This window comes from Nothobranchius furzeri, chromosome 5 (genome assembly GCF_043380555.1).
Source record: "Nothobranchius furzeri strain GRZ-AD chromosome 5, NfurGRZ-RIMD1, whole genome shotgun sequence".
Classification (NCBI taxonomy): Eukaryota; Metazoa; Chordata; class Actinopteri; order Cyprinodontiformes; family Nothobranchiidae; genus Nothobranchius; species Nothobranchius furzeri.
This window is the reverse complement of record NC_091745.1, coordinates 15723657-15745566: the sequence shown is the minus strand read 5'-3', so window position 1 is coordinate 15745566 and position 21910 is coordinate 15723657. Positions and strand designations below refer to the sequence as shown.

At 45.1% G+C, this 21910-nt stretch overlaps 1 protein-coding gene across 2 annotated transcripts in view; it reads right to left on the bottom strand.

Annotated features, from left to right (window-relative positions):
• LOC107395456 (SH3 and cysteine-rich domain-containing protein 2) overlaps positions 1 to 21910 on the bottom strand; it is a 64776-nt gene that overhangs the window by 25730 nt on the left and 17136 nt on the right. For both annotated transcript variants that reach the window (XM_054738081.2, XM_054738082.2), the window contains exon 2: positions 8210 to 8558. In XM_054738081.2, coding sequence (XP_054594056.1) covers positions 8210 to 8558 — 349 coding nt within the window. The remainder of the gene's footprint in view (positions 1 to 8209; positions 8559 to 21910) is intronic.

Genomic DNA, 21910 nt, shown 5'->3' with positions numbered 1-21910 from the left:
ATATTTTGCTTTGTTAAATCTTCTTAAATGTTTAAAATGTTTTGTCCTAACCTGTTGTGAATGGAGAGCTTTTGAGGGCTGGCAGGTTGTATCAATTACGTTTTTAATAAACAAAAAAAGCAATTATCTGACATCTTCTATTTATCGATGAAAACAAATCAATATGAAATAATCGTGATGCATCGTGATGCATCGGGATATCGAATCGAATTGAATCGTTGACCCAATAATCGTAATCGAATCGAATCGGGAGACAAGTGAAGATTCCCACCTCTAATGTCACCTCAGTGTGGATAGGAGGAGGAGCATTGAGGGTTGGAGGGTTGCAGTGACCCTGGAACGTTTAAGCGGCCTTCCTGCAGTCCCGCCCAGGCTGGGAAAGGAGACAGAGTTGAGTTGCCATGGCGACAGCACATTCCACATATCTTCTGAGGGGGGCGTTTTCGTTGGAGCCTTGCAGGCTCAAGGGCGCCAGATTCCGATTAGAAATTGTTTTGTGGCCAGACAGAGATCATTTCCTCTCTGTCTTACAGTTTGTTGGTCCTCAACCTCTCAAAATCCCAATAATGGACATTAATCTATCCCAATCCGTGCTGATTCGTCCACTCTATCCTTGATGGCATCCATCTTTTGTGCCAGTAATGAATCTCGGCCAAAGTCCCAAGCTTACGATTCATCTCGGCAATAATGTGAGTCTGTGAATTCACAGCACGGTGCAAACCATCTCTGAGCTCCGGGATCAGGCCAATATTCCTCGACAGCTCGTTAATTTTCCGGTAAGCCAGGACGCCTCCAAGGCCGATCAGCAGGAAACCTGACACCAACACCACGAATATCCACACATCTTCAGAGTCCTCCACAGACAGTTGAGATAAACACATCAAGTTCCATTGTTTCCAGGAGTCCATGATGTGTCCAACTGGGTCTGTCCCAGAGGGGCATCCGGGAGCCCCTTCTCCCATCTCATTGTTGAAAAAATTGTATCAACCGCGTTGAGTGACCAACTGATGAGGTCTATTTTAGTGAATTTCAGTTTCCAGTTTCCAGAAAAAATGCAGAAGCAGCCGTGCACCCAGCACACAGACAGACAAAGGCCTTGAGGATAAGATATGGAGGAGAGGAGGGAAAAAGCGTCTGCCCCCTCAAAGAGCAGGAAGAAGCAGACAGCGAGGCAAGAACATTTTTAACAAGAATATGTTCATGTTCTCTCTAGTCCAGGGGTATTCAGTTCTGGGCCTGCGGGACGGCATCCAGCACGTTTTAGTTTTAACCCTGCTTCAACACACCTGATTACCATCAGCAGGTGATTAACAAGCTTCTGCAGAGCCTGATGAGCTGCTGCTCAGGTGATTTAACCACTGAATCAAGTGTGTTGGAGCAGAGAAACCACTAAAACATGCTGGATACCGGTAGCCTGGCCTGCCAGACTCCTCTGTTTAACTCTGCACAGAGAAAGGGTCTGGGAACTCTCCTATTCAAATGCCCCCACCCCTGGGAATTCTAACCGAGCCAATCAGCGCTGAGTAGCGTACATCACACAACACAATGCCGAGTTAGTCATAAACATGGTGGAGTTCGCTGCAGCTCTTTCCTCTGTTCTAAATGACTTGGACATGTGATTAAAACAACAAGTAGAAGCGCTAAAAGCCTTTCTTCTAAAGAGAGATATTTGTGCCGTCACCAGACGCCAGTTTTGACTGCAGCTAAAAATCTACAGAGTTGCGGACAGCGACGATCAGTTTCTCATAAACAACGAAGACAGCGGCGGAGTTCGCTGTGGCTCTTTCCTCTGTTCTAAATGACTTGAATGTCTTTAAAACCACAACAAGTAGAAGCGCTAAAAGCATTTCTTCTAAAAAAAATAGATGATTGTACCATATCCAGACGCCTTTTTTTTTACTGCAGCTAAAAAAAGTCGCGCAGTAAAGTCGGCATTTCCATCTTTTTTCTGATTGGTTATTTTTGAGCTAGCTAGTCCCGCCCCTCAAGTGCCTCTCTGCCTGTGAGTAACCATACTAGTTCTCTGTGCAGAATTAAACAGAGGACCAGTCTGGCAGGCCAGACTGGGATACCGGCCCTCCAGGCCCGGAACTGAATACCACTGCTCTACACCTTATATGTCCTAAGAGCATTTTTTTGTGCAGACAGGTGTATTTTTGTGGTTAGTTTTGGATTTGCTACTGCAATGAATATATTTTTGGGGAGAATGTGTATTTTGGGGGGAAATATAAAAAATAATTAAAAAATTTCCCCAACTCCATTTAATGCAACACTGACATCATTTTTTAGCGTTAGCACCCTCAGTGCATTTTTTGCGCCATTGACTACCATGGATATTATTTTCTAGTAAGCCTAAGTATTCATATTTTTTATTATTCTGTCTAGGTTCCCAAGGCAGTTGCAGACTCAATTTTGAGTTTTTTATGTTTTCCACTAGATTGCACTTTTTTCTTATGCATACCGGGGAAATAACTAATGCTGCATTCAAATAAAATAAATTCAATGAAAATATTTTTATGATCATGTATGACACCCCAATGTGTTGAAAATTTGCTCATAAAATAAATCATCTTGACATAACACACAAAAAATATTTATAGTTTTTCATTTGTTTGCATTTCTGCTTATGATCATGCACCTGGCAATAAAAGGGGAAATAAATGGGTTAAATCTCAGGAACGCACAAATATGTTATTATATTTTGTGAGGACCGAAGCCAAGGACAAAATTCATGTAAAAAATTTGGGAGTTATGAAATATTACATAAGGAAGTATTGTGTCTGCATTTTTTGCGCACTAAAGTTAAAATCGTGACTTTTTTAGAAAACATGAAATTACACCAAAACTATAAAGTGAGCAAAAAATATTTTTATGCCTATTTGTGACACTCCAAGGCTGTGACAGTTTAAACCCCAAAAAAGTAATCTGAACATAAAACACAAAAAATTAATATATTTTTTTTCTTCATATTTTCACAATTCTAGTATCGATCATAAACCTGGCAATAAAGGGGTTAAATCTCAGAAACACACACATTGTTTATTATCTTTTGTTAGGGCTGAAGATAAGGATGAAATTCATGTAAAAAAATTGGGACATATGAAATATTATATAATATTTCTATAGGACGTTTTGTATGTGCATTTCTTTGTGCTCAAACACCAGAAACGTTAGAAAATTAAAAAGTAATATAAGGGCTAGTCTAACCAGGGGCGGCGTTAGGCCCGGCTACTTGGGCTAAAGCCCCGAATGTTTTATGAAAAGACCATAGAAGTCATTTTAACCGGGGACGCCGGGGACATGTCCCCGGCAAAATTTGTGATTGGCAGCTGTGTCGCCCCCACTTTAAAAAATGCCTGCTGATGAGGATTTTTGTTTTACCAGCTCAGATCTTATCCAGGGGTCGGCAACCTGTTCCCATCAAAGAGCCATTATTACCCGTTTCCCAAAGTAAAGAAAACACTGGGAGCCACAGCGTTGTGGGCGGGGCCTACCCTCACAGCAGAGCGCTGCTCACAACCAGGTGACAGCAGCCGGTACCGGTCGCTCGCATGGGCGTCGCACCCGTGGGGGATTCAACACCCACACTTTTCATTCTGTTTTGCTCACCTCCACACCAGTCTGGTTTCTTTACGTCACACTCACTCTGTTTGCCTCACCTCCTTCTTCACCTCCACTTCTGACAGCCGATGTCGGGTTTCCAGGAGAGCAGGAGAGGGAGGGACGGAAGAGCTCGACTGAATTCATAATTTTACATCTTGACATTAGCTGTACAAAGTCTGAGTTTGATAAAGTGAAGAACAACAATTTGCAGAGGTTTATAACAGGCGCGGCGCCAGGTTTTCATTTTTGGGTGGGCCACGGTAATTTTGGACGGACCTTAATAAGCAGTGACTTAGTGAAGCAGGCAGGTCGCGCTAGAAAATTTAGTTTAAAAAGATGTCATAAATGTGTTCCCCGTCATTTTTATTTATAAAATATGAAGTAAAAACTCCCAATTTAATTTTCATTCATTTGTCATTAATATGTAGTCTACACCCGTGCGTTAAGTGGACCATCTTCCAGTAAAAGCAAAGCTTCCAGCCCATCTCTCCAAATGCGTAAAATGTGCATGAGCCGCTAGTTAGGCGCGTCGCGCGCACCATTAGCTATGTCATCCCAGACAAGAGCAGAGCAAACAGAAAGAATAGAGGATAATTGTGTCTGGATGTGGATGGAGATTACATTTTACAGCAGCCTGATCATCATTTAAATACGTAAACCATCACCTGTCTTCTAGTCCATGCTATCAGCATTATTTTAATTGGTGTGTGTGTGTGTGTGTGTGTGTGTGTGTGTGTGTGTGTTTTCCACTTCAAACACTGGTCTAACCAACCAGACCAGCGTGTCCAGTAACATATTAATGTTACAATTAAACAGTTTCACCTCATGTAGACTAGGAACGTTTCACCTGCCGTGGCCCGACCGCTTCTGCTCCACATGAACTTTGTGCGTAATCAAATGTCTCTACAGGAGCTTTCTGAGCTGAAGAGGCGATTCTGCCTCAGACTGGATGCGTCATGCGTCTCCATATTAGAGACGGGAACAAGCGCTGTTCAGCCAAAGTTTCATAATTTCATAAAAAGAAATTTTTCCAAGTGACACGTCCCTCAGAGAGACCGGGTTTCCAGACCGCTTCAGTGGGAGGAAATCATTGCATGCACCGTGGTTCTGCACTGCGCTGCGAACCCCTCTACAGATCTTCAGCCCACTGCCCACCGTGGGCGCTCCGAGCCGCGCTGAAAACAGTGTCCAGTATAAAGCTCTGATGTTCTGATGGGAATCAAGTTACCTCCGCGATGTGCGTTAACGATTAAAATGTCAGCTCATCCATGCGCATCAGTGTGCGTCGGGGTAATTCTTTCAAAACAACCAACATCCTTGAGTTTATCCGTCAATATGTGGCAAGGTGGAGAAACGAGGACCCGGGAGGGATTCGATCCCCAGACTCCCGGGTGAGAGTCATACGCTCTAACCAGTCAGCCAAAGAGACATCCCCTTGGCCAAGTAGCCAGGGCGCATGATCTATCGGGACACTGTGACAGGACACTCACACTGCCACACCTGATTATGAAACTTTGGCTGAATAGCGCTTGTTCCTGTCTCCAATGTGGCGACGCATCCAGGAACCTGTCTGAGGAGAAGCCCAGAATCTGACATCCTCCAGCTCAGGAAGGTCAGATATGATTACGCACAAGCGTGACGCGTCAACCCGGTCTCACAGTAAGACCGGGTTGGACCTGTTCAGGTTTACGCAGACAATCTTTACATTTAGAATTGGCATACAGATGTAAAATTAATGCAGTAAAATATAAAGCATTTCATTTAAATATCCATTCATTATTTTACAAGCACACAGAGCCGCATCAGATGGATGGAAGAGCCGCATGCGGCTCCAGAGCCGCCGACCCCTGTGCTAGCCTACTTTATTGTCCCCAGCAATTTTTAAACCCCACTCAAGTGTATGGTTATTGTCCCCAGCAATTCTGAAAACAAACTGACGCCCTTGGAAAAGACTAGTGCGTGTCACGTGAGTGTGTGTGTGCGCGTGCACGTGTTAATCCCCGGATCTTCTTCAGTCCTAAATCCGCCCCGAGTCTAACTACAAATACTCTCAGCAAACTCACTTTCTGCTGCAGTGATGAACAAGAAGACTGACATCGTTCTCTCATCAGCTAAAAGAGCTTGAGTGGTGCAGGGTACGAATCAATCATTTAAATAATACAATAAAAAATCAACGGCTCTATTTCACCACAAACATTAAGGCTGAAAAAATGTATATATATATATATATATATATATATATATATATATATATATATATATATGCTTATACCAGATTTTTTTAAATTCAATTTAATTTTAATTTAACGTGTGGATGTGATAATTCAATGAAATTATCATACAGATAGTAAAAACTTAAACCAAAACAGGAAATTGATGTTAACCTTTGACCTCATTTTCCACCTGTGAGCGAGTGAAAGGTCGAGCTAGTGGTAAAATGGATCGGGTTTTGTTGCCCACATTTCCACGGGTTCAGTCAGAAACGAATGAATCTTTGGAAGTGAACTCAGACCCACAAAAACCTACGGATCTGGATGAAGAGAGTCAACCCTCAACCGCCGCAGCAGTCTAGGGTTTTGCCGCTGGAAATGCTAACGCTAACTTTAGCTAACCTTGCAACACTATAGATGGCTTCCTGTGTGGCTGTATGTGTTTATGATTTCATGGAAAAGTCAGCGATTGTTCATATGTTTATGATGTGTATTAATGATTGTTTCAGGTGTTGTTGAGGTGTTGTGCATGCATGTGTATCTGCTGTTGAAGGTGTTTTAGAGAACAATAGGTACGCATGACCACTTCCTTCATAGCACCCTCAATAAAAAGACTAGCTCCTTCATAGCACCTGTAGAAAAACATGTCTGGAGCCGCCACTGCACCCAGCCCCTATCACCCCCAGAATATTCCACTTGCAACTTCAGACTGGTGGGCTGCTCTGTTGGGACTTAGAAAAAATTCAGCTGACATACCTGACTAACCCTTCGATCAGCCGTTTGCATAAGACACACCATGGCAGGAAATCGGTGTTACATCGCCATCATGGCGTGTCCTATGGAAGTGGCATGGCGATGTGGGAATATTGAGGCACTCGTTCCGCCAAGCTTGATAGAAACATTCCTGCAATGCCAGACTCGTGAATGAAGATCACCTACACACAAGAGGGCGATGTCATGATTGCGTGTGGATTGTCCACCAAGCCCCAGCTGGCAACAATATGTAAAATGCAAGTAAACACGGCGAGACGGCAAACTGGAACGATGCAGAGATCTGAGAACATCTGGTCGTTGGAGCTGAAGAACATCACCAGACAGTTCACGGGGAATGTGAAGGACAGCCACCTTTTATAGCAACTTGTGAAAAATCTTGAGGGTGGCTTTAATCGGGATAAAAAACAAGTTACGTCTAAGCTAAAGGAAAGTCAATGACAGTGAGTCGACAGCGTGGAGATCGCCCCCCATACCCCGTTAATCAGTGTTGCATTAACCCTTTGATGCATAATGGTCACTACAGTGGACAGGTACTCAAAATTGTTATTTATTTATTTATTTATTTATTTATTGCAATTAAGCACAGCATTTGAAGACTTTATTGCATTTGAGCCCCTCCTCCATTTGGACTTCAGTAAATCAAGCCAACATATTTCATGTTCAGAACGCACGCTGTCCACTGAGGTGGACATGTAATAAATTATTTGTAAATTATTAAATGTTACAAAAAATATTTGTTGAAAATTTTTCCATTCACTGCAGTGGCGCAGTGGTTAGAGCTGTTGCCTTGCAGTAAGAAGGTCCTGGGTTCGCTTCCTGGCCTGGGATCTTTCTGCATGGAGTTAGCATGTTCTCCCTGTACATGCGTGGGTTCTCTACGGGTGCTCCGGCTTCCTCCCACAGTCCAAAAACATGACTGTTAGGTTGATTGGTCTGTCTAAATTGTCCTTAGGTGTGAGTGTGTGTGCATGATTGTTTGTCCTGTGTGTCTCTGTGTTGCCCTGCGACGGACTGGCACTTTGTCCAGGGTGTACCCCGCCTGATTGCCTGTTGACTGCTGGAGATGGGCACCAGCCCCCCCGCGACCCTACGTGGACAAAGTGGGTTCAGACACTGGATGGATGTTTCATTCACATTTAAAGATGATTTAAAAATTTTTTTTTAATTATGGTTGAAGATTTCATAATTCATGCATCATAGGGTTAATGCCACAATGTGTAATCTTGGCTGACCACTTATGAACGACCAAAGGCTCCCTGATGGCGCCTGCGCTACAGTCAGGCTACCTCTTCAGCCTCTAGCTAGCTAAATAGTTGGTGCTTCAATATTGAGATGAAACTTAAATATTTAGATTGGATTCTAAAATCTTGGATGCATCCCACTTTTCTATATGAAGATTTTACTTTAAATATTTAAGCTTAAACATTAACTTGAAATATTTTCTTATATAAAAGTGAGAAAGTGACAAACATCCCATTTTCAGTGTTTGGAGGAGCTAATTGCAGCAAAATGTATGATGCTTTACTTTAAGACTGGCACCCACCGATGGCCGTTGTTTCTTCTTCACCAGGTTGAAAAACATGTTAGTTTGCTTCACTGAAGGAAAAAGAAAAGCACCTTACCCACGATCATGTGCTTGCAGTGCTGGCAGTTGGTGGGCTTTCTAAAGACGTGGTCCTGGAAACAGTGGTTAATCTGGATTTGGGCCGGTTTGGCAGGCAGCAATGGGGAGAGGCTGAATGATGGTGAGTGGGAGGCGATGGAGGGGTTTGGGCTGAGGGACGGCGAGATGGATGGCGAACGCTCACTGACGAGAGGGGATCCAGGTGGGATGGGGGGAGATGGAGGAGGTGGGTCAGTGATGAAGTCCGGGGGCAGTCGGGCGTCGCTGTAGGACCTCTGAAAAAAGTTCTCCATGCTTTTACTGCGCATCATCGTCTTGAAGGATAGCGAGCGTTTTAGTCTCTGGAGCTGCACACACGGACAGAAAAGAGGGAGGAGAATAAACACAAAATAAAGTAATAAATGCTCAATGCCCCAGGACAGCACAAGCAATATCCCAACATCCATAAACAAACACTCAGCTGAGCGCCAGAGCAGGGAGAAGGGCAGCAACGCTACCTCATAAGGAAATAACATGTTAGGAGCCAAGCTCCGTTCAGTCAGTGGAGCAGGCTTCTTCATGCTCAACCTGCTGCTGTGTGTTTGACCCGTTACACAAGGCCAACAGCTGCTGTTCAACCATGAGTCCTGCTGCAGATGTCTCTGGTTCTGGTCATTTTGATCCAATACAGCTAGTTTAAGCAGTCCTATGAGTAACGTGTTCTTCAGCTTCTGGCCATTTCAATAAAGATGTGTTTAACTCATGATCCTTAACTCAGGTTTTATGATGAAATGTATTTTTTTAACTGTAAAAACATTTTGAATCATCTGTATTTATATTTTGTTTCCAAAGCCAGACTCTGCTGCTCTTCTTTCTTACTTTCTAAAGGCTTTTAATTCATTTTTAAACACTTTTAGTCCATGCAGTCCTTCAGCATTGTATAAGCATCGTAATTCCTACCATGACTTATTCAGGCATACAAAGAATGAACCACAGGGTTAACACAGAAATGAAAAAAACAAACAAACAAAAAAAAAAATATATATATATAACAGACAACTTAGCATCCATCCCATTGGATCTTTGGACATTTTGTTATAGCAGTCAGTCACAAAGACTTTTAGTTAGAGCTATAAAAGTTACTAAACACAGTTTGTAAACTGCAGAAAATACAGACTTTTTTCCATGTTTCTTAAAAGACACTATTTATTTGCTGTGGAAAGCTTTTTATGCTTGTTTTCTTTTGCCCTCCACTCTCCTCACACACCTGTCGTGATCAGGTACATGGACCAGTCAGAAACTGAGTGAAAATGCCAACTAGCCCGAGATCGGGGCGGGGCTAAATGTGGGCGGGATCAAACGTTTATAGGTGGGCGGAGACAGCTATTTGACTCCTGCTCCTCTCTAATGGAACCGGGAAACCGCTGTGCTGTGTGTGTGCTATGCTGTAGCTGGGACTGCCAAAATGGAGGTAAGCTGGGATTTTTCTTTCTCTGTTTTAACAATATCGAGGACTAATGTTGGGCGAACGTTTTATAAACTTGGAAATAAAAGGGTTTTTCTTTTCCATTATGAGTTTTAGATAATACATATAGCCTATTTTGCATAAGCAGGGTGACTTACTTTTGAGGAGAAATGTTTACAGGGGTTCCCGCGGAGTCTTAAAAGCATTGAATTTATGAATTTGAAGTAATACCTTTAAAAGACTGGAGAAACCCTTCAATTTTGGCATCTGGGTCTTAAAATTTGTGTTGAATGTAAGTTTTCTGTACTGCATTTTTCTTCTGAAGTTCATCAAAATATACCAAAAACAAGTGATGACAGAAGATAAGCATTAGTATTAATAAAGGCTATTTTTAGACATTTATTTCAGTTTTGTGTCTTTACTGTTTGCACTGTTGCTTTTATACAATAGAAATACTGCAAGAAATAAATTAGGGTAATAAAATTAACAATAAAAAAACCTTCTTAAAATTAAACTAAAATATAGGCAACAAAAATTATTGTTAAGGTTCTAATGTCAAACCAGATAGATCCGGTTATATTTTTAACCATTTGTTTAAAAATATAACCGATCTTCTACCAAGTGCCCACTCAGTGTTTAGTCAAAATATATTGGTAAAGTTGTATAGATAAATAAATGAAAACTAGTTCAATAATTTTATTTTATTTTATTTATTTATTTTTATTTTGCTGATAGTGCCATAAAATAGGTGTTAATTTTCTATGTGGCTTTAGAAAGATCTTAAACAGACTTAAATTTAAGTTGAAGAAACCTGTAGGAACACTTTTATAGCTTTGGGGAGACATGTTGTGTGGTCATGATTATTTTTGGGTGGAAAATATTTTTTACAGGGGGAAATATGTTAGTTTTTTAAGCTTTTAATGTTCGTATCTGAGTTCTACACCTGATGGGCTTTATTATTATGGTTAGAGTGCTAATCTGATATGTGTAATTATATAAACCTTGACTTAAAGCTCCTTTATCAAGTTTTAGAACAATATTAATATCTGGCACGATCTACTGTTGAGGGAGAAATACTATACATTATATAAGGAAAATATGTTAGTTTTGTTTTTTAATCGTTGTTACATGCTGAATATAGAATAAGGAAACAATGGTGTAAAGCCAATTTTCCTAACTAGCAACTAATTAGTAAATGATGTGACTTAAGCAGACTTAAAAACGTGCCGTTCATAACATAATAATTAGAGGAGTGTTTTTCAACCCTGGTCCTCAAGGCACACTGCCCTGCATGTTTTTGGAGTTTTGTGATATAGCAGACCGTATTGAGATGATTGCAGTGAAGCAAAAGCTTGTTCATCAGCCATCAATTGAAATCAGCTGTGCTGAAGCAGGGAAAATTAATTACAGATTAATTACAGATCATACATAATTAATGTAAAATATGTTTTTAATCTCATGACAATTTACCTTTTTGAAGAATTTAGTCTGCATTCTTGGGTGTCTCACACAATGTCTCACCACCCCGCCTCAAACCCTGGCGTGTTTTAAGAAGTATCAGCACTATTTAAGTCTCTGGTCCTCTTAATGTAGCTGATATAACTGAGTGTACAACAAATTTACTTGAGTCTGTCTGTACTGTTTTACACTCACTTGGGAAATGACTATTAAAATAAAGGCAGCATTGATAAAATTAACTATTAAAATGGTTTTGACCGGTTCAAAGAATAGTCTATCAAATGCTTGAACCTTTTATATAGGTACCAAAAGTATATCTAAAAGACGCAAATACCTATGTGCTGTAAATACACATACCAAATACAAATACACAAACGTAGGAAAAAGAATAGAAATATCAGAACAGGTTGGATCAAAAATGGCGCCTGTTTCATTTAACTTCATTATCTGCCCTTTCTTTAAAATTATCATGACATCCAGCAAACAAGTAATTTGATTACAAATGTTATGCTTTACATGGGTTTTTAGGGCTTTTTAATCCTTAACTCGGGGGGCTACTGCGGCTTCCTGGTTCCATTGAAGAGGAGCAGGAGTCGTTGTCTCCGCCCACCTGTAAACGTTTGATCCCGCCCACATTTAGCCCCGCCCCGATCTCCAGGAGGCAGCCAGGGGCTACTCGAAAATGCAGCCAAGTCCAGAGAGGACCACTTAAAAAAAATGTGTTGTTTGTTTGTTTGTTTGTTATGCACTTGTAGCAGATGCACCTGCCTGGCATTGATAGGCTTGATGAATGTACGTTTCCAGACATTTCTCTGCAGCTTTGCATCCATATGATGATGTTAGGCAGCCATTTGTTACACTGACATGACGTTTCATTGTGTGGGGGTTCAATGGTGCTGCAGAGAAATAATAGCACAACTCAGACAGGCACACAGGCAGGACAGATAATCAGCGATCCACAGCCTCTCTGCACATGCTCTGTCTGTCTGCCTGCCCACCCTCGTTTCAAACATAATCACTTAACAGGGGCATGTTGTTTACAGCTCAGCGTGTCTGGCAATGAGATATGAAGACAGTTTGTCTATTTAAGAGTACGAGTCTCTGTGTGAGGGACACATGGAGGCAGAGGCAGAAAAATAAAAGCGTGTGAGTACATTTGCACACTCCATATGCTTCCTGCATAACTTGGTTTGTGAAATTTGACTCTATTAGATTACACTGATGAATGCACGGGATGCTGTGAGCTGTCTGAGTCCTGCTGGAGTCCTGGTCATGTTCTCTTGTTGTTTTCTGATGAAAATATCTAACTTCTTAAGCATTTAATCCAAGCTGAATATATCTTGGATCAGATTCCCCCCCCCCCCCCCCCTCTGGCAAAAGGTTCTGAACTCCTCATAGATGGTTAACTATCACAAAAAACCTGTCAGCTGGGCATTCAAGTATGAGGCCTCAAACACCAAGTTAAATGATAAAAGCTATAAACTAGCCGCATTTAGTAGTATAACAGCAACACATGTTGGTCCTGGTGATAATAAAAATGGGTTGTGGTCTGCAGGACTGAAGGTTGCAGGTTCCAATCCAGGCTTCAGGTTCTCACATGTTCTCTGCATGTGTGGTTTTTCTCTGGTGCTTTGGTTTCCTCCCACAGACCAAAAAGCATGAATGTCAGGTGTTTGGTGACTCTAATATGTCCCTGTGTGTGTGTGTGTGTGTGTGTGTGTGTGTGTGTGTGTGTGTGTGTGTGTGTGTGTGTGTGTGTGTGTGTGTGTGTGTCTGAAGGACTGACGGCATGTCCAGGATGTCACCTGTATCTTAATTTGGATTACCTTAAAGCCATACTTTGCAACTTTTTCATATTTTTTAAATACTTTTCTTGAGCCAGTATGTGCTAAAATGACCTTTTACAGGGATGATCAACTGTCACTCTGGCCAGAGTACCACATTTGCAACTTCAGAGTGCCATTCCAATCCCTGTTGAATTTAGTAAAGTGGAGCTGACTGGTGTTGCAGTCTACTTCCAGCACATTTCCATGTTTTAGATCATTAACACCACTATGTTTAATTTAGTGATGAACCACACCTGTAGACACTGATGAAGACTGGGGAGACATTTCAGCTGTTAGATTAAGGTGTTACATAGATGATACAACTTTTTATTATTCAGGAGATAATGTCTAGCAGAAGACAGAAGTGATACAAACAGAGATGAAAAAAATTAAACTATGGTTAAATGGGAACAAACTATCATTAAACAGGGATAAATCATGTTTTATGATATTTAGTAATACATATTCAAATGATGAAATTTTATAAATATAGATGAGATTAATATTAAAAGAGTTAAAGAAGTCAAGAAAAAATGTCTTGGAAACTGCATATAAACAGTGTCAAAACTAAAATATCTAAAACTATTGCACTGTTACATAGAGCAAGATGGTTACTTGATAATAATTCCCTATATTTGTCATATAACTCACTGATCATGCCGTACCTGAACTACTGCATTGAAATCTGGGGAACAACATATAAAACACACAAATTCCATTTACATCTTACAGAAAACTGCAATAAGAATACTCACAAGGAGCAACTACAGAGATCCGTCCAACCCATTATTTATAAAATTAAAAACACTAAAATTCTATGATCTGTTGGACTACAAAATTTAAAATTTATGTATAATGCAAACAAAGGGAACATACCTGCAGGTTTTATCAAAAGATTTACAAAAAGACATAGTAAATATGATTTAAAAGGACATTAATTATTTAATATACCTAGACATAGGATACTCATAAAGGAACATTGTGTGTCCATATATGGCGGGGGTCGGCAACCCGCGGCTCTGGAGCCGCATGCGGCTCTTCCATCCATCTGATGCGGCTCTCTGTGCTTGTAAAATAATGAATGGATGTTTAAATAAAATGCTTTATATTTTACTGCATTAATTTTATACCTGTAAGCCAATTCTAAAAGTAAAGATTGTCTGCGTAAACCTGAACAGATCCAACCCGGTCTGACTGTGAGATCGGGTTGACGCGTCACGCTTGTGCGTAATCATAGGAGCTTTATGAGCTGAAGAGGATGTGAGATTCTGGGATTCTCCTCAGACAGGCTCCTGGATGCGTCGCCACACTGGAGACAGGAACAAGCACTATTCAGCCAAAGTTTCATAATCAGGGAACATTTTCTAAGTGACAAGTCTCGCTTCAGTCGGAGGAATCTTCCCGCATGCGCTCTGGTTCTGTGACGCGTTCCAAGCCCCTCTCCACAGCTTCAGCTCGCTGTGTACCGTACGTACGCGCTGACAGCGAGCTGCGCTGAGCAATGTCCAGCTCAGATGTTCAGATGGGAATCTTTTCTTGAGTGATTTAGCTACATCTGCGATGTGCGTAGAATAAAATGTCAGTTCATCTGCATGCGTCGGGGTAATTCTTTCTATTCTTTCTCCGTCAAAATAAACGGTCAAATACGGGAACTGTCCGGTCAACACAAGCCCTGCTTTTAACTGTTCTGTTTTCTTGTGAAAATTGTTACAAAGAGATATAATTTAACTTGATTAACACCAGAGCCAGGCGCACTGCGCCGTTATCTCCGTCACTGTAAATGAGGGAAAAACAAAATGATCGGATCCTTTTCTGACCTTCCCCACCTACAAAGTTTAATTACAACAATCCAACGTGACAGAGCCTGGATTTGTATTCTGAACAGTCTAAACATGTTTTAAAAAGAAACGTATGACAAAAGTGGCACCTGCTCAGTAAAACCACCAACAGGGTGAAAAATATCAAAATATTGTAGGCAGAGACGGGCTACAACTTCTGGATCCACTTTATATAAATCATTTCATTGATTATCGTCTTATGAAAGATAACTTTGACGTACACGAGCGACCAGTACCGGCTGCTGTCACCTGTTGTGACTGGTTAAAGCAGCTCTCTGCTGTCTGAGGGTAGGCCCCGCCCACAACGCCGCAGCTGCTGTGGCTCCCAGTCTTTACTGTAGGAAACGGGTAATAATGGCTCTTTGATGGGAACAGGTTGCCGACCCCTGATATATGGAGATAAAATGTGGAATAAATTAAATACTGAAATCGAGAATGCAAAAACAATATTGACTTTCAAAAAAGAGATAAAAAATGAAATGATTAACTTATATATATATATATATATATATATATATATATATATATATATATATGTATATATATATATATATATATATATCTGTTACATAAATGCGTGAGGGGAGGGGGGTGAAAGAAAAAGGGGAAAAAGGGAACAAGAATGTGTACATATGTGTATATATGTGTATATATGTAGGTATACATGTGTATATATGTAGGTATATATGTGTATATATGTAGGTATATATGTGTATATATTTGTATATATGTAGGTATATATGTGTATATATGTGTATATATGTAGGTATATACCGGGGTATGTGTATATATGTGTATATATGTAGGTATATATGTGTATATATGTAGGCATATATGTGTATATATGTTGGTATATATGTGTGTACATGTAGGTATATATATATATATATATATATATATATATATATATATATATATGTGTGTGTGTGTGTGTATATGTGTTTATATGTAGGTATATATGTGTATATATGTTGGTATATATGTGTATATATGTTGGTATATATGTGTGTATATGTAGGTATATATATATATATATGTATATATATATATATATATATATATATATATATATATATATATATATATGTGTGTGTGTGTGTGTGTGTGTGTGTGTGTATATATGTAGGTATATATGTGTATATATGTAGGTATATATGTGTATATATGTGTATATATGTAGGTAATTATGTGTATATATGTGTATATATGTAGGTATGTCAGACTCGAAGACTGGGTTCGGGAGTAAGAGCGTTTATTATACAGACTGTTGGCTGAAAGCGGTGCTGGAAAGGCTGACGGATGAGGTCTGAGGAGGAAAGGTGGAGGTTTAGCTGTAGTAGCTTTGGAAATACTCTGATCATGGATCACGGTGGAACGATGACTGAGTGAAGAGCTGGTGTAGCGTCTTCCATATATAGACATGGATTGACGCAGGTGAAACGTGGAGGGAATCCCCGCGAGGGGCATGCTGGGTAATGTGGTCCAAGACGGAAGCCGGTCAGCTGGGAGAGCCCGGCCTGGGGGCTTGGACTCTGACAGGACCCCCCGGTCCGGGGACGGCTCCAGAAGTCCCCGGGCTACCTCGGTGGGCCCAGAAGTCCGAGATGAGGGCAGGGTCCAAGATGGAGCGGGCCGGCTCCCAGGAGCTTTCCTCTGGGCCGTAGTCCGCCCAATCTACGAGGTACTGCCAGCCCCGACCCCGGCGGCGAGCGTCCAGAATGCGCCGGACTGTGTAGATGGGCTCACCGTCGAGGAAGCGGGCCGGCGGAGGTGCTGAAGCCTGAGGTGGCAGGAGGGGGGATTCCACGTAAGGCTTGAGCCGGGAGGTGTGGAAGGTAGGATGGACGCGAAGGCTTGTAGGCAGCCGCAGCCGGTACGTGACCGGGTTGATGACCTCCTGCACAGGGTAAGGCCCGAGGAACCGGGGAGCGAGCTTCCTGGAACCGGCGCGGACCAGGAGGCCTGCCGTGGACACCCAGACCTTGTCCCCTGGAGCATAGGAGGGACCCGGGCGGTGCCTGCGGAGGTGTTGGTGTGAGTAACGGGCGTTGGCCCGGGTGATGGAGGCCCGCGCCTTGATCCATGCGTTCTTGCAGCGCCTCACCAGGGATTGAGCGGCTGGCACCGCGACTTCGGGTTTCTGGTGGGCGAAGACTGGGGGCTGGTAGCCATAGCAGACCTCGAAAGGGGACATCTGAGTGGCCGAGGAGGTGTGGAGATTATGAGACAGCTCTGCCCAGAGGAGGTACTTAGGCCACTGCGAGGGCTAGGCCGAGACAAAGCAGCGGAGGTACCGGCCCAACTGTTGGTTCGCCCGCTCCGATTGACCGTTGGTCTGTGGGTGGTAGCCCGAAGACAGGCTGACAGAAGCTCCCACTAGATGGCAGAAGGCTTTCCAGAAACGGGCCGTGAACTGGGGACCACGATCTGAGACCACGTCGACCGGGAACCCGTGGAGACGCACCACATTCTCCAGAAACAGTTCTGCAGTGCGTCGGGCCGAGGGAAGGCCCGGGAGGGCGATGAAGTGAACAGCTTTGGAGAACTGGTCAGTGACCGTTAGGATGGTGTCGAGGTCGTTGACCGGCGGGAGACCTGTGACAAAGTCCAGCCCCACATGGGACCAGGGGCGGCTGGGCACCGAAAGAGGTCTGAGGGTGCCAACCAGAGCCTGGGTGGATGCCTTAGAGCGGGCGCAGACGTCACAGGCGCTCGTGAATTCCTTAACGTCCCTCTCCATACGTGGCCACCAGAGAGCCCGTTTCAAGAACTTGAGAGTCCGAAAGAAGCCCGCGTGACCAGACAGGCGCGATGAGTGGGCCCAGGCCAACGCCTCACTGCGACAGGATGCGGGGACGTAGAGCCGACTGGCGGGGGTCTCTGGCGGCGCTGGGTCATCCCGGAGGGCAATTTGGATGGCCTCCTCCAACGGCCACCCAAGGTGGGCCACGAAACGGTGCTCCGGGAGGATGGGCGCCGGCTCGGACGTGGGCGCTGAATGTGTGAACTGGCGGGAGAGGGCGTCCGCCTTCTGGTTTTTAGTCCCGGGGCGATAGGCGAGATGGAACTCGTAGGGTTCGAAGAAGAGGGCCCAGCGAGCCTGGCGAGGATTTAGCTACTTGGCAGACCGGATGTGGGTTAGGTTCTGGTGGTCAGTCCAGATGGTGAACGGCTGAGTGGTGCCCAGAAGCCACTGCCTCCATTCCTCCAATGCCCATTTTATGGCCAGCAGCTCGCGATCCTCTACGCCGTACTTCTGCTGGGTGGTGGAAAACTTCCTGGAGAAGTAGGCGCAGGGATGTAGCCTGTCATCTGGGCCGCCTTGGGACAGGATGGCGCCGGCGCCAACATCCGAAGCGTCGACCTCGACCACAAAAGGGACTGCCTGATCCGGATGGCGCAGGATAGGAGCCGATGTGAAACGAGCGACTAGGTAGTGGAAGGCCCGAACGGCATCTGGGGTGAGCCGGAACGGTTGACCAGGAGGGCTCGGTCGGGTGAGAGAGGTGAGAGGCGCCACAATGGTGCTAAAGTCTTTGATAAATCGACGGTAAAAGTTGCAGAAACCCAGAAAACTCTGCAGTTGCTTCAGGCTGGTTGGTAGGGGCCAGTCCTTCACCGCCTGGACTTTCTGAGGGTCCATAGTTAGACCTTGATCCGAAATCAGGTAGCCCAGGAATGAAACGGACCGCTGGTGGAAGGATTACTTCTCGGGCTTACAGAACAGGTTGTTGTCCAGGAGCCGGGTCAGGACAGCGCGAACATGGTGGTGGTGTTCGGCCTCTGACTTGGAGTAGATCAGAATGTCATTCAGGTAGGCAAACACCCACCGTCCCAACATGTCACGGAGGACATCATTGATGAAGCGTTGGAAAACGGCGGGGCTATTGCACAGTCCGAAGGGCATGACCTGGTACTCCCAGTGACCGGTGGGGGTGATGAACGCCGTCTTCCAATCATCTCCAGCTTTGATACGGACCAGGTTGTAGGCGCTCCGGAGGTCCAGCTTGGTGAAAATCCGCGCCTGGTCTTGTGCCTTGGTCTGCCTGAGTGTTCGTGGCAACCGGGTCTGGGGGTTTAAGATTTTGGCATCTGCCTGTTAGATCCCGGTGGCTGCCTGGTGGGGTCTGGGTCCCTGGGCTCTGCTGGGTCCCCGGCGGGGGTGGTCGCCCCTGGGTCCCGGGTCGCTGGGTCCCGGGCTCGGCCGGCTAGGGGGTGGGAGGCTGCGGGCGGGCCTGTGGGCTTGCCGCTGATATCTCCAGGGACTCTGCCGGCTGCTGGTTGTGGCCCCCCGGGGCGATCCTCTGTGCCTCTCGGGGGGGGGGGGGGGGGGGGGGCAGAGGCCTTCCTGGTTGCAGTCTCCTTGGGGTTCCTGCATTCTGGGGCAGCGCCTGGATCTCTGGGACTTGGAGCTCCCCCCGTCTCCTGCGCATCTTTGGGGGGCGGATCTGTGGTCCCTCACACTCTCTGTTGGGCGCTCCTATAGAAAAACCTTAAATAAACAAGCACGTGTACACACACAGGTGCTCACATGGTGCTCTCAAAAGTATGGGCTTGGGCACGTTAAACACAGGTCTTAAGACTATGGTGGGCACTTAATGCGTTGTGATTTATTATCGTGATTCTTCAGTTAAGCAATATTGATTATATATATATATTTTTTCTTTTCATCAAGTTGACGCAGTGATAGGTAGATCTTGTTGTATTGTTGTTGTGTCCCTTTTTTTGTGTCCCTTTGTTTTTTTTTGTCTTTTTTTTCTGCAGGTCTAGAAGCAGACTCTTGTTCATTTTTGTTTATTTTTGTGGACCCCCCCCCCCCTCTCTCTCCCCACCTTTTCTTTTCCTTTCTCTTTCACCTCTGTCTCCGTGTCTGGTCGGAATTACAAAGCATTCAACAACAATAACAATAAAGTTTTAAGTATCAGGCGTGACATTAAAAGCAAACGCTTTGATGCTCCACTTGAGAATAAATCTGTAAGGCTTGTCACCAGCATTCAGACATCAATTCTGCTTGCTTCACAGCCAGACAGGACACGTAAAAAAAAAAAAAAAAGAAAAAAAAAAAAAGAAAATCCGCGCCTGGGAGATGGCATCCAGGGCGGACGTGAGGAGCGGCAGAGGATGGCGATCTCTGACTGTGATCTTGTTCAGTCCTCTTTAATCTATACAGGGGCGGAGATCACCCTCCTTTTTCCTCACAAAGAAGAAGCCTGCGGCACCTGGGGACGACGAGGGTCGGATGAAACCCTGCTGGAGGGCCTGGTCAATATATTCCTCCATGGCTCTGGACTCGGTGGGAGAGAGAGAAAAAAGGCGCCCCCGGGGTGGACTGGTTCCTGGTTGTAGCTTGATTTCCATGTCGTACGGGCGGTGAGGCGGCAGTGTGGTGGCGCGCCGCTTGTCGAACACCGCAGCCAGGTCCCGGTAGGGCAGTGGCAGATTGGGCGGTGTTGGGCCAGGGTCACCGGCCGGGCAGTCTGGCATGGATGGAGGAGGAGAGAGGTGGGCCTGGCACTGGGTCCCCCATTCCAAAAGGCGGCCCTGGGACCAGGAAATCCGGGGGTAATGGAGACGGAGCCAGGGAAATCCCAGGATTAGAGGAGAGGAGGGAGCACATATGATCAGGAACTGGAGGGTCTCTCTTTGGCCTTGGACAATCATCTGGAGTGGCTGGGTTCAGTTTTGGACCGGATAGGGTTGGAGGGGCCTACCGTCCACCGAGGTCACTGGCACAACTCTCTCCAAGGGGGTCATGGGAATCTGTAGGCGCTTAGCCAGATCCATGTCCATAAAATTGTCAGCGGCCCCCGAGTCCACCAGCGCGTGCATCTGGAGTGAGGCCTCACCATGAAGGAGGGTAACATAAAGAAGGAGTCGATTTGAAGAGGCGGGGGCTGAAGGTGACCCAGGCTGAGCGACCCCGATACTCAGTGGGTTCCTTCGTTTCCCAAACGTAATGGACAGTTCAGGCGTCTGTGGTGGGAGGAGCCACAATAGGCACAGAGACCCTCGTGCCACCGTCGCTGTCTCTCCTCTGGAGGAAGGTGGCCTAATTGCATGGGCTCATCAGTAGAAGCGGGTCCGGGAGCAGGCGTGGGGGAACGAGGAAGAGGTCCAGGCGCCCTGGATGGGCGAGTGAAGGGCTTGGGCCGAACCAGAACCCGCTGATCCATGCGCAACGCCAGATCCACCACTTCATCCAGGTTCTGGGGCAGCTCCTTTCCCGCCATCTCATCCCGGATGTAGGTTGCCAGTCCCTCCAAGAAGACGGCTCGAAGGGCAGAGTCATCCCACCGCAGCTTGGCGGAGATGGTGCGGAACTCCGACGCATAAGCGCACACAGAGCGCTCCTTCTGGCAGAGTTTTAGGAGTCGTGCCTCTGCCCCCATTTCGCTGCTGGGTGGAACAAACGTCTTTCTGAGGGCAGCCACGAATGCAGTGTAGTCATTGCAGTCCGGTGATTTGGAATTATAGAGCGCAGCGGCCCACTCTGCAGCGCGTCCGGTGAGTAGGGAGGTGAGCTGTGCCACTCGAGAACGTGCAGTGGGAAAGCGTCCTGGGTGGCACTCAAACTGCATCTCGAGGGTAGCGAGCAGACCGTCTGGGCTCCCCGTCTCTCCATTCCACTTCTCCGGGAGACTGAAGTGTGGCTCTCCCGTCGATGGAGTGAGGGCTTGCAGGTGGAGAGCATGAACCTGCTGCTGGAGTGCCGTGACGGCAGTAGACAACTGCATGGAGAGATCGGTCTGGGAGTTCAGTCTGGTGTTAAGCCGGTCGACCTGGGCGTGGAGCTGAACGTTCTCGTTCACCAGTTGCTCCATCTTTCTCTTCACCTGCTCGAACTCCGCTGGATTAATGGACTCAGTCATCCTGTCAGACTCGAAGACTGGGTTCGGGAGTAAGAGCGTTTATTATACAGACTGTTGGCTGAAAGCGGTGCTGGAAAGGCTGACGGATGAGGTCTGAGGAGGAAAGGTGGAGGTTTAGCTGTAGTAGCTTTGGAAATACTCTGATCATGGATCACGGTGGAACGATGACTGAGTGAAGAGCCGGTGTAGCGTCTTCCATATATAGACATGGATTGACGCAGGTGAAACGTGGAGGGAATCCCCGCGAGGGGCATGCTGGGTAAT